At 69.2% G+C, this 12,144-nt stretch overlaps 2 protein-coding genes across 2 annotated transcripts in view; both read right to left on the bottom strand.

Annotated features, from left to right (window-relative positions):
- The window catches only part of SLC5A5 (solute carrier family 5 member 5), a gene marked incomplete at its 5' end in the record, with an annotated part of 5,189 nt that extends 5,079 nt beyond the window's left edge, over positions 1 to 110 (bottom strand). The window contains one exon of the mRNA XM_082010926.1: positions 75 to 110. Coding sequence (XP_081867052.1) covers positions 75 to 110 — 36 coding nt within the window. The remainder of the gene's footprint in view (positions 1 to 74) is intronic.
- Positions 111 to 5,586: 5,476 nt separating this feature from the next.
- Positions 5,587 to 6,183, bottom strand: DIRAS1 (DIRAS family GTPase 1; the record flags this gene model as incomplete). The annotated part of the gene is made up of 1 exon (XM_082010951.1): positions 5,587 to 6,183. The coding sequence occupies one exon, from the start codon at positions 6,181 to 6,183 to the stop codon at positions 5,587 to 5,589; it is 597 nt and encodes a 198-aa protein (XP_081867077.1).
- Positions 6,184 to 12,144: the final 5,961 nt, after the last annotated feature.

Genomic DNA, 12,144 nt, shown 5'->3' on the forward strand with positions numbered 1-12,144 from the left:
CCGTTAAGTCACCCAATTTCCAAAGCGAGCTGGCGCTGAACTGTCTCTCACGGATTACGATTGCCCCCTCTCACCTCATCCACCCAAAAGCCTGAGACAGCCCTCGCCATCCCCGCTCCCCACTGCCTCCCACCCCCGCCACGACAGCCCCTTCCACCCAACACGCAGCTCACCCAAAGACCTGGGGCCCCCTCCCAATACAGCACAGCCCTTCTCTGTGTCCACCCCCAAACACACCCCCAGATCGCCTCCTCATGTGGAAATTAGACCCCCCCGCCCACCAGCACACGGGGATCCCCATCAGCTGCCCTCCCAGCTTCTGATCCCTGCCCTTCACGCCTCGGCCGCAAGCTCCAGCACCCCCCGGGCCCTCCTTGCCCACCCAGGGGCCCCTTAACCCCCACCCCAACCCATCCCCCGGCCCCAGCCTCCCCCTCTGACCTGCCCAGGGGGTCCCCTTCTGCCAGCCCTGCACCCCAGCACCCCCCAACCCCACCACTCCAGTCCAACTCACCCCTCATACCCCACTGGAGTCCCACCACCCCCAGGGCCTCCCAACCCCTCCGAGGTCAACACCCTCCCCGGCCCCCAGCACCCCCCGCCACCCGTCCAGGCTCCCCTCACCGCCAGCCCCAAAACCCCAGGGCCCCAGCCCCGCCCCCGACAGGCACCTCCGACCCCAGCCCCCCTTTGGCCCCCTGCCCCCGCCCTGGGGCTCCCTCACCCCCCAGGACTCTCCGCCAGCCCCACCAACCCCCTCTCGCCTTGCCCATGGCCCCCTCAGGACCCGCCCCGAGCTGCCCCGGCCGTCCCCGGCCCAGCCCCGCCAGCCCCCCCGGGCCCTGCCGCCCGGGCCGCAGCGGGCCGCGAGGGGCCCCGGGGCCGGGCCGGGGGCTCAGGCAGACCGCGGCCTACGCCGGCCGCCCCTGCCCGCTCGCCGGCAGCTACCACCCCGCCCCGAGTCCCCGCGGCGCGGGCGGCTCCTCACCGGTCTCGGCGGGGCCGTGGCACCGAGGGGCGGAGGAGCGGAGCCGCCGCCTCAGACACCAGCGCCGCCGCGCAACGCACCCTGCTGCCCAGCCCCGGCCGGGCGCGGGCAGGGCTGACCCCGCCCCGTCGCTCGATTGCCAGCGCCGACCCGCCAATGGCCACTGAGGCCTCGGGGCGCGTAGGTGGGGCGGGCGGGCGGAAGGCGGGGCTGGGTGCAGCCGCCAGGTTCGGTTGCGACAGCGGCGGGGAGGGAGGGAGGTGAAGGGGCGTGGTCGGCTGCGGAGCGGCGGGAGCGACAGCCAATCGGCGTGCGAGGCGGGGAAATGGGCGGGAGCATGTTAATATACTCGTTAGTATTAATGAGCAGGTCGCCGTGGGGAAGGGGTGCGCTGCCGCGGCACGTGGCACCCGGGGCGCGAGGCATCGGGACCCGCCGCAGCCCCGGGGCAGCGGGACCGATTACCCCCCCCCCCCACCCCCCCCCCCCCAAGCCCTCGGTGCAGCCTGGCCACGGCCCCGCGGGGCCTCGGGTCTGCCCCGGGGCACCCCCGAAAAGTCGGGGTGCTGCGCTGCCCCCCACGCCGTGGCGTCCTTCCCCACCACGCGGCGCAGCCGGCGGGGGGCTGCAGCCGGTCCGGGCGGGGGGCCTCAGCCCGGGACCCTCCTGCCGCGCCCGCCCGGGCCCCCCGGCGGCGGCGCGGCCGCTGCCCCGGCCGGCTGGGGAGAGGAAGGGCCGAGCAAGGGCCGCGAGCCGCCGCCGCGTCCCTCCCGACGGGCCTTGCTCTGAGTCACCCGCTTCGTTAAACCTCCCCGGCCCTTTCCAGCGCGGGGGGCAGAGCCTCCGGCCGGCCTGGGAACCTCCCCGGCGGCCCCGCTGGGGGCTGCGGGGCACCCCACGCCCCCCGGCCCCTCCTTCCAGCCTCGGGGCTGCAGTGCCCGGCGGCCCGTGGCGTGGGGTGAGAGGTCGGGCCCGTGCCCCCGGGGAGAACCCCCCCCACCCCGCTTCCCCCCCCAGGACCCCCGGTGCGCTGGCCCCGGGTGCGGCAGTCCCGGGGCTGCTCCAGCTTACGCCGCGCCGGGCCGTGCGCAGCCCCGCGTGCCCGGGGGCCCCGGTCTCCCCGGGCCCCGGCGGAGCCGCTCTCCCCGCGCAGCGAGGGGACGATCCGGGGGGATGAATCAGCAGCGGGCGGGAGTCCCGCTGGCGGTGCCGGGGGAGCAGGAAATCGCGCTCGCCGGCCCGGCCATGAATCGAGGCTTTGATTCCCCCAGCTGCCGCCAGCACGGGGCGAGCGCGGCCCGGTGGTGCCTGGCTCCCCGCTGCGGTGCTGGCGGGGCGAGGGGGCCCGGTGTTCCCCACCGGAGTCACCGTGGGGGGACAGAGCCACGTCCCAGCAGCAGGAGGGACAAGGGATGCTGCAGTCGTCGCTCCCCAGCAGCGTTGCAGCACGTCCCAGTGCTGCACCGGCACGCGGCTGGGCCAAACCAGTACGCACCAGTTGCAGCTCCAATCCCAGCATGAACTGAGATGGAGAAACGCTGGGTCCGGGCTGTCCCCGCCGGCTCCCTCTGCCCCGGAGGGGACGTGGCCCCGCTGCCGGGCTCCTGCCAGCCCTCGCTGGCGGCTGTGCTGACATTGGGCTGAAAACCCGGTAATCCTGTTAGCGGGAAGAAGGCTGATTTTTCCCCTAATCCAGTTTGCTCCCATATGCCCTCGCCCGCGGTGTTGTAAGCTGCTTTGGCCGCAGATGAGGCTGCACCGGGCACGCGCCGGGGCACGGGGGGAGCTCCCTGGCTTTGGGCCGGTGCCTTGAGGGGCCACGAGCGCTGCCGGGAGCCTCCCCCGACGTCCCACGCAGCCACCAGGTCCCAGCGTGACGCATGGTGCCAGGAGCTGGTTTGGGTCCTAAACACCAAATTTGTGCTTTTAAGCATTTTTATGGCTGCGGGCTGCAGCAACGGCTCCTCATTGGCCAGGGGAGCGACGGGAAATGGCTGCGCCACGGCTCGTCCCGCCACTTGCTAATTAATGCTCAGGAACGGCTTGTTCAAATCCCCGGGCCTGGGGACGTGCCAGGCGCCCTGCGAGGACCGTCCATCTCGATCCTGCATCGCTGCCCAGCCGGGTCCCGCCTGCGGGTTTTGGAGGGCTCAGGGTGCCCCCGGCCCGGGTGGTCTGATGGCTGCTGGGTGCCAGGCTGGGGCATGGGGGGCTGCAGTGGCCAGAGCCACCCAGAGCCTCCTGGGAGCGAGTGGCCTTCCCTGAGAGCAAGAGCACCCCAAGGGACATCCCAAGGGACACCCCTCAGAGCACCCCAAGGGACACTCCATGCTGCAGCAGGACCGTGGCCCCCAAAGAGCCTCTCCTGCTCCGTGGTGACTCGACGGGCACAGGTCCCCGTCTGCACTGGCCGGGGCGGGGGACAGAGACCCGGGACGGGGGGGGCTGAAGGCACCGCAGAGCCGCTGTAAACACTGGGGGTGCCTCGGTGCAGGAGCCTGGAGTTTTGGTGCCCGGGGGGCTGAACCCCCCCAAAATACCTGTGAGCCCCCCAGCCTCGCCTGGGCCTCTGCATCTCTGGGGGCTCCCAGCGGGTGGGGACTGGCACCAAGCGACCCCACGCCCATGTGTGCCCATCCTGCTCTCCTGCCCCAGTGCCCACTGAAGGTCCTGGCTGCCCCCAGCCCACGGGAGGGACGTGGGGACGGGAGCGGTTCCCACGGCCGGTGCCTGGGAGCTGCGACTGTCCCCATGGAGCTCTGAGCGTCCCCACGGACCTGAGACTATCCCAGCAGAGCTATGACCATCCCACAGAGCTGTGACTGTCCCCATGGAGCCGTGACTCTCCCCATGGAGCCGTGACATCCCCACAGAGCTGTGACATCCCCACGGAGCCGTGACATCCCCACGGAGCCGTGCCCTTGCCAAGGCCCTTGCAGCCTGCGGCAGCCCTGCTCCCCCCGCCACCCCCCCCGCCCGCACCCGTGTGCCCACGCAGCTCCCGCGCCCGGAGAGCAGATGGTTTCCATGGCAACAGGCATGATGACGCACGCACCACGCTCCCACCCCCTCCCCACGGGGATGCCAGCCTGCGCCGGCAGCGAGGGACGGGGGGCACCCACCGGCGGCGGGGGGCTGCCGGGGCGGGCAGGCACACATGTGTGCGCACGGTATGGCACGTGTGTGCACACGGTATGTGCATGTGCATCATCACGGACGCCCATACATGCACACGTGTGCATGCTTGCACGTGCACCGTGTACGCACCCGTGCACGCACATGGTCACACGCACACAGACACGCGCACACGTGCGCGCACACACACGCGCCCCCATCCCTCCTTTCACCCCTTCGGGCTGAGCCGTGGCCCCCCCAGACCCGCTGCCGAGCCCCGGCCCGGCGCTGCTCGGCAGGGACGCGGGAGCATTTCTCACCTCTTTATTGAAGGAAGACTATTTCTAGAATAAAGGCTACATCGTCACCTCACCTTGTCCCCTGGGCGCTCGGGTCATCTTGTAAAAAGCCGGGGGCTGGGGGGATCTGGGTGCAGCGTGGGGGCCCCAGCCTGCCCCGGGACACCCCCTCGGGGACAGCCCCAGGGCCCCGGCGGAGCGTGAGTGGGGCCGGAGCGAGGGGACAAACCCCGCTGGGACGAGGGGCTGGTGACAGTGTGGGGACCCCGCTCCGGCCACGGGGGAACGAGCAGGGCTGCGCCAGAGCTGGGGGGAGAGGTCGGGGGTCCTGCCGGGGTGTGGGGCCAGGCCACCCCACAGCAGGGACTCTGCGGGAGCTGGGGGGGACGCTGACCGCCGGCGGGGCACTGCGGCAGGGAGTGGCGGTGCCCATCACCGTGGCATCGTGGCCCAGCCAGGCTGCGGGGCTCATCCTGCGCGAGAAGGGGGCGGGGGGGGTCCGGCCGGCTGCAGGGCGGGGGGTCTCCCGCCAGAGCTCACCAGGATTGTGCTGGGTCAGGGCCTCCCTCGGACCCGATGCTTTGTGCTTGGGCTGGCGGCTCCAGGACGGGGCTGGGGGCTCAGGGGCAGGAGGGGCCGTGGTGCCAGGATGGGGCTGGGGGCTCGGGGGCTGCGGGCACCACGCGGGGGCTGCTCCCGCCCCGGGTCTCTGCCTGCAGGAGCAGAGCGCTATGGCGTGGGGCCGGGGGCACGGGGAGGGCCAGGGACGCGTGTGACTGTCCCCAGGGGTGACACCGACACCCCCACGTTGCACCGTCCTTCCCACCCACGAGGACCGACGTGGGGTCCCCCACCGGGGAGGGGACGGGGACTGCCGGTGCCGCTGGTTGTGCTGCAGAATGTGGTGTGTGGCCGTGTGCTCCCCGGCGGCGCCCGGCCGCGTGTCCCTGCTCCCGTTGTGCTGGGTACGGGGCGGTCGAGCATCCCTCGGCTCGGTGGGACGCCCCGTCTTCGCCCCCAGACCTGGGGCGAGCGCAGCCCACGCCGCCGCTGCGCCGCGATGACGTCCCCGCACAGTCACAGTGATGGCACAGAGGACGAGGGGACGGCCCCGCTGCGACGCCACGTCCAGCCGTGGGGGGAGAGGGTGGGGACTGGAGGAGGGGTGCGGGCCAGTCCAGGGCTCTACATGATGCTGCACTTCCCCTTGATTTTGTCTGTCCTCTTCTGCTTGCTGGAGCGCTTCCCGTCGATGGTGAGGCTCACGTTCCTCCTCTTCTCCAGGTTCAGCAGCTCCTGGAAGAGCTCCTTGACGTTGTAGTTCATCTTGGCCGAGGTCTCCATGAAGGCGCATTTCCACTCCTTGGCCACGGCCTCCCCCTCCCCGCTCTCCACCTCCCGCTGGGTCTCGTCGCACTTGTTGCCCACCAGCATGATGGGGATGCTCTCCACGCTGCCCTTGATCTGCACGATCTGCTGGTAGATGGGCTTCAGCTCCTCCAGGGACTGCTTGCTGGTGACGGAGAAGACCAGGATGAAGGCATGGCCCTTGGAGATGGAGAGGCGCTGCATGGCCGGGAACTGGTGGCTGCCCGTGGTGTCGGTGATCTGCAGGGTGCAGACACTCTTGTCGCAGCTGATGACCTGGCGGTAGGTGTCCTCGATGGTGGGGATGTAGGTGTCCCGGAAGGTCCCCTTCACGAAGCGCAGCACCAGCGAGCTCTTGCCCACGCCGCCGGCGCCAAACACCACCACCCGGTAGTCGTTGCTCTGCTCCGGCATCTTGCCCCAGAGATGCGGCTGCCGCTGCAACGGAGAGGGCAGAGAGAGGCGTCATGCCGGCAGCGGGGGCTTCGGGATGGACCCCCCCCCAGGCACTACTCTGCGGGGGCAATGGGGCAGCCCCCCCCGCCCCAACCCTGTCTCGCAGCCCGCTTTGAGATGCGGTCCCCCCTGCTCTGACCAGGCCAATGCAGTTGGGGGGTCCTGGCTCCCCCCGTGCCCTTGAGATGCCCTTGCCGGGTGGCCAGGGCAGGACGGCGCTCGCCGCCCGCCTGGGGTGCAGCAGCATTTGCTATTTTTACCAGCCGCCCGCTGTGGCCATATGGCCGAGCCGTGGCCACCGGCACAGCAGCTGTGGTCAAGGCTGCCGGGGCAGCATGCTGGGGGCAGGGGGCCATGCCAGGCACCCATGGGACCCCCGGAGACCCTGGGCAGCAGGACCTGCCCCGCAGGGCAGCCGCCAGCCCGGCGAGGACCCGGCAGCACCTGGAGCCCCCGACCAGCCCCTCTGGCTCTGCCACGCGCAGCAGCTGCGGCTGCCTAACGCAGAAGTGCCATTTCACATGCAGACCTCGGCACCTGCCACGCCGCCCAGTGCCCTGCCACCCCCTGCCACCCTGTCCTACCCCGTGCCGCCCCGTGCCTCTGCTCCGCTCCCACCCTGGGGATGCGGCGGGGAGCGAAGAGCCGTGGGCACCGGGGGAGAGCGCGGCAGGGCCGTGGGCTTGTGGCCTGCAGGCTCAGAGACCCCCACGCTGCCCCTTGCGTTGCCAAACCTCGGTGCTGGCTCATGGGGAGGATGCGCAGGGGCTGGGTAGGGTCCCCACTCGTGCCCCCCCCGAGTGGGGGGCACAAAGAACTGCTGATGCTGAGCCCCAGGCTGAGCATCGCCTCGGCCAGGCCCTGCCTCAGTTTCCCTCCTGCAGCACGGGACTGGCAGCATCAGCTCTGCCCCGTGAGGCGTCCCCGGCACACGCAGGGGTGTCACGGAGCCTCGGGGCCGTCAAACCTGCCGTGGGACCGGGTTCCCGTGGCTGCCTGCCACAGGCGACGAGCGGGGCGGGAGGCGAGGGAAGGGGCCCTGGGCGCTGCGTCGGGCAGTCGCTGCAGCGGTTGGGTCTGGCCCCAGCCGGCCCCGCTCCCGCCACCCTCCACCTCAATTCAGGGAGCCACGGGCCTGGATGGGGGGACAGCACCGCAGCCCCCTTGTCCCCGGGCACCTCCGGGGGAACCGGCCCCTGCCCACAGCCGCTGCAAACCCACCCCGCGGCACCAGCGGGCCCGGGGCCCGCAGGCAGCCCCAGTACCCCGGCACCTCCCCAAACTCCCAGGCAGGTGCTGGTGCCTGGAGAGCCAGGGAAGGAGCCCATCACCACAGCCTCGGGTACCCAAGCAGCTCATCCCCTTGCGGGGTCCCCGGGCAAAAGACGGTCCTTGGATCCCACCACGTCGGAAGCGTCGCTGGCACGCCGGGGCCGGGGATGGTGCCTGGGAACCCCAAACCTCGGGCAAGGGTCCTGCCTGTCCCATCTGCCCACAGCGCAGCCGAAAGCGGCCCCGGCCTCGCAGCATGCGGCGATGGGGCCGAGGGGCTGGACTGGACGGGCCTTCATGGTGCCTGGGGGGGGGCCCAAAGGCCCCATGTGCAGCAGCACCCCAAAACCAAACAGCCCTGTGGGTCCAGACCACGGCCTCCCCTCGGCTCCTGGCGATGGGGCCACTCGTCAGCCGGGGGCACAGCCCGGGCCTGATCCTGCCGGGGGGCTCTGCACCCCCCCCAGCACCCCCCAGCATCCTCCCACTCGGACCCTCAGCGCTGGGGGAGACAAAGAGCCGGTGGGGAGTCTGGGGGTCGGGATGGAGAGCGGGGCAGGGGGGAGGTGAAGAAGTGGGTGGGATGGAGGGGCTGGGGCAGGATGGAGATGGGGGGCAGGATGGAGATGGGGGGCAGGAGGAGGGGCAGGATGGCGGGCAGGGACCAGGGTCGCACCGCCCCGGCCGGGGTCCCGGCCCCGCACCCCCCGGCCCCCCCCGCCGGTGGCGGCCGCCCCGGCCCCGCTCCCTGCCGCGCCGGTCGCATTGCGGTGCCCGCCGCCTCACCGTGTCCTGCCCGGGATCCGCCCTCGGCTGCGGGCGGCGCGGCGGCCTCAGCGCATGGCCCGGCCCGGGGCGGCCCCGGCGCGGCGGCTCCGGCCCGCCCGGTGCGGCGGGGCCCGGCTAGGTGCGGCGGGGCCCGGCCCGGCCCGGCCCGGCTCGGCGCGGTGCGGCGGGGCCGGCTCGCCTCGGCTCGGCTCGGCGCGGTGCGGCCGCCGCAAAGCCGATCCCGCCCCGCCGCCGGCCCCGCCCGCCGCGCCCGCCCCGCCCGGGGCCGCCGGACCCCCGGGCCCAGCCCCGAGTGGTGCCGGGCCGGGGACAGGCGGCCGGGATGGGGACAGACGGACGGGGACAGACAGAGAGGGAAGCGGACAGATGGACGGGGACACACGGGGATGGGGATGCACGGACAGGGACACACGGGGATGGGGACAGACGGACAGGGACGCACGGGGATGGGGACAGACGGACAGGGACGCACGGGGATGGGGACACACGGACAGGGACCACACGCAGATGCGGACACGCATGAAGAGGAACAAAGCTGCAGAGACAGGGATGCACAGCCCAGGGACAGGTGGCTGGGGACAGAGACCCACGGATGGTGACAGGGGACACAAGGACGCACAGAGAGGACACACAGATGCCGACACCCCAGGCTGGGGGGACGTGGGCAGTAGCAGCATGCCTTAAGCCCCCATGAGAGTTGGGGGTGGCCTTGGCAGCGAGGTCGGGCTTTGGGGACACAGCTGCCCATGCTGTCATGGTGCCACGCCAGCACAGGACCTGGAGACCCCTGCACCCACCCACCTGTGTGCACGGTGGCACCACAGGGTCTCTGTGACCAACCGCAGCGTCCCCCCGCCAGGCACCATGGCAGAGAGGGGTCCAGAGCCCCAAAACCCCAGCAGGGCCCTAGCAAGGGGCAGAGCTGCAGCATCTGGGTCACAACCCTGCTGCAAGGGGACATGCTGGGGGTCCTTGGGTGGCAGCTGGTGGGGCTGTGGGACCCCCAGCCCACCTGCCCAGTGCCAGCCAAGCCCCACTGCCGGCCGAGAAGGATCAGGGCCCCAGCAGCTTAGCAGTAGGGGACCAAGGGCTGACTGTCCCCGGCGAGGCCGCACTGTGGAGGGGCCAGCTCCTGCTTCAAGGGTCCTGCAGCCAAGGCGCAGCCCCAAGCGCCGTGGGGCTCCGCTGCTGGAGGAAAGCCAGCGCTCTGCCCCACTGCCGGCATGGGGAACAGTGAGGCTGGATGTGACCGTGGGTCCTGGGAGCTGCAAATCCCTGCCAAGGTTGGGGTCTGCCGGCGCTGGGGACCGTGGCCGGGGGCTGCCAGGCCAGGCTGCGCGACTCACGTTCACTCCCAAGCAATTAAAATCCGCAGCAGCTATTAATAGCTGCCGGCACAGGAGCGGGGCCATGGCGGCACCCACATGGCTGTTACCGCGCAGCCCATTGAGACACGCTGCTGGGCCCAGCGGCAGCTGCGGCCACCTTGCCCCCCCAGACCCCCGTGGGGGACACCAGCCTCCCCCCTCAGGGACAGGGCCCAGGCCAGCAGCTGCAGCGAGGGAGGGGCCCCCCCGTCCCTGTGGCCCCCTGCAGCATTATTAGCTGGACGGATACTACTCGTTAGAGGAAATGAATGAGTTTCCTCAAGCATTTTAGCTGCGGCTCCTCCTCCGTTCCATTCAGTCCCCAGCTCCCCGCCAAGCCTTACGCAGCGGCGACATGTGAATCGCAGCGATGCCGAGGGGAGAGGGGCTGATGGGAGGGTGCCGCTCCCCCTCTGAGCTCGGCGTGGCTCTCTGGGGGTCCGGCCAGCAGCCCCGTGCTGCTGCCCACCCCCTGCCCTCGGTGGGGTTCGCCTGCTGGCGGGGGGGCAGAACTCAGCCCACCTCGGGGACATGCACGTGCACCCGCCGCGTGACGCAGGCACGGAGCAGCCAGCAGAGCGACGGGGGACTTCAAATAAACAAGTGCCAGGAAGGGGAGAAGGCCAGAGCCTTTATTGGGAGCAGCAGAAGGGGCTTGTCCTTCGCCACTCCTAAACCAAGCCAGGAGCACCAGACTCTGCTGCTGACGGGGGAAGAACACCCCGGGGCACGGGGGAGCTCCCTGGTGAGGTGGGAAGAGAGGTGACAGCAACGCTTTGCAACCCCCCATCCCGCCCTGATTCCACCCTCCGCCAGAAGGAAGGGTGTAAAACAGAGGCTCCAGCCCGCTCCCCCTGCTGACCCCAGCCCCAGGGGTCCTCCATCGCTGCTCGCGGTAGTGGATCAAAACCGATCTTAAGATTAACGAATCTCACATCAACAGCTTGGCTTGGCCTGAGTACACCAGCCCCTGGCTTGCAGACTGCGGGAGGAAGGCTGAGGAAGATGAGAGGGGGAAGGGGGCCCCTGCCTTTACCAACACTCTGGGAGATGGTCCCTGTTTGCCCAGATACGGGGGGGCGGCGGGGGGGGGGAACCAAACAAGAGCCACCCAAGGGGAGCGATGCTGCCCTGCACCAGCTGCCTGTGAGAACTGAAACAACACACAGAGGTTTACCACGTCGAGGCAAATTACATTCTCATCAGGCCCTGCTAATTTGTGTCATCTGAGGCCTAAAATAACCCTCCCTCCCCCCTTCCACTCCAGGTTTTCCAAAGCAAGATTAATTGACTTTGGTGTGTTGCAGCAATTAAAATACCGAGCACCAGGAACTGTCAGATGATCCTCATCAGCCTCCATATGCTGCAGCAGTACCAACCACTGGCTCCAAGATGCTGCTTCACAATCTCACCCATCCTTCTTGCCGCTTGGATCACGGTCACAGGGACTGCGCCGCGGCTAAGCCCGCTCTACATCGTTATAATTCCATCAGCGCTTCCAAAAGCTCTGCTCTGCCTGTGGGAGCTGATGCAGAAGCAAAGGCTACGTCTAATTAAAATGCATCCCCTGCGAGAGGCTGGCGGGCTGCGGAGCGGCAGCCGCTCTCCTGTGTCACAGCCACGGGAGGGAGCGGGAAGGGCAGGCTCCCGGCTCCAGCCTCTGATCCCAGCTCCTCGCCTCGGAGGGCAAATCCAAGGGATCACAACAGGATCCGCAGCAGGCTGAGCTTCCCCGGGGGGCCACGCTCTGGAGCTCTGCTCCTGCGCAGTCAGGTTGCAAGTGCCTCTAATCAGCCCTTCCACAACCTCATGAACCCCCAGGGAAGAGATTTCTCTCCTTTGAAAACACGGACAAAACGCCCTGCAAAGCCTCTGGAGTGCAGCTCACGCACCGGCACAGCCACGTGAGCCTGCTGCCAGCGCGAGCAGAGGCTGCAGGAGCAGCCGTGAAGACGTGTTTGATGGCGACTGCTAAACCCATTTCACTGCAGACCATTTAAACACAAGCACTTGCCCTAAAATATTAATTGCGGCTGCCTGTTTCTTACGAACTAATGGCTGCTGGGCTCTGCGAGTGCTGCGGGAGGGCCTTCGGATGGGGGACTTTCAAACAATTAACTGGCTGCCGGAGGTTTTCTTTAGGGAACGCTCAACATATGGATGAGATGCAGAGAACGAGGCCTCATTTCTTCCGTTAATCACTCTGAGAAACAAAAGCTCCCAGAGTCGCTTGTGGGTTAAAATGGAAGCCCTGCTTGGGGAGAGCTGTGGCACCAGGCACACTGAGCAGGCCCAGAAGGGATGTCATTCTTGGCAGCTATTACAACCAGGTTTTGCTCAAAACTAAGCTAGCAAAAGCAGCCTAGTGCAGCTGTGCAATCCGTGATCCCACCTGCTTTTGACTTTATTTCTGTTATTGTTTCTCACCTTCTCCGAGCCCGAGAGCAAAGGAAGCAGGCTCTCAGCCACAGTTCCTTGCAATGGGTGTGAG

Source organism: Phaethon aethereus (assembly GCF_964289735.1).
Source record: "Phaethon aethereus genome assembly, chromosome: 26".
Lineage (NCBI taxonomy): Eukaryota > Metazoa > Chordata > Aves > Phaethontiformes > Phaethontidae > Phaethon > Phaethon aethereus.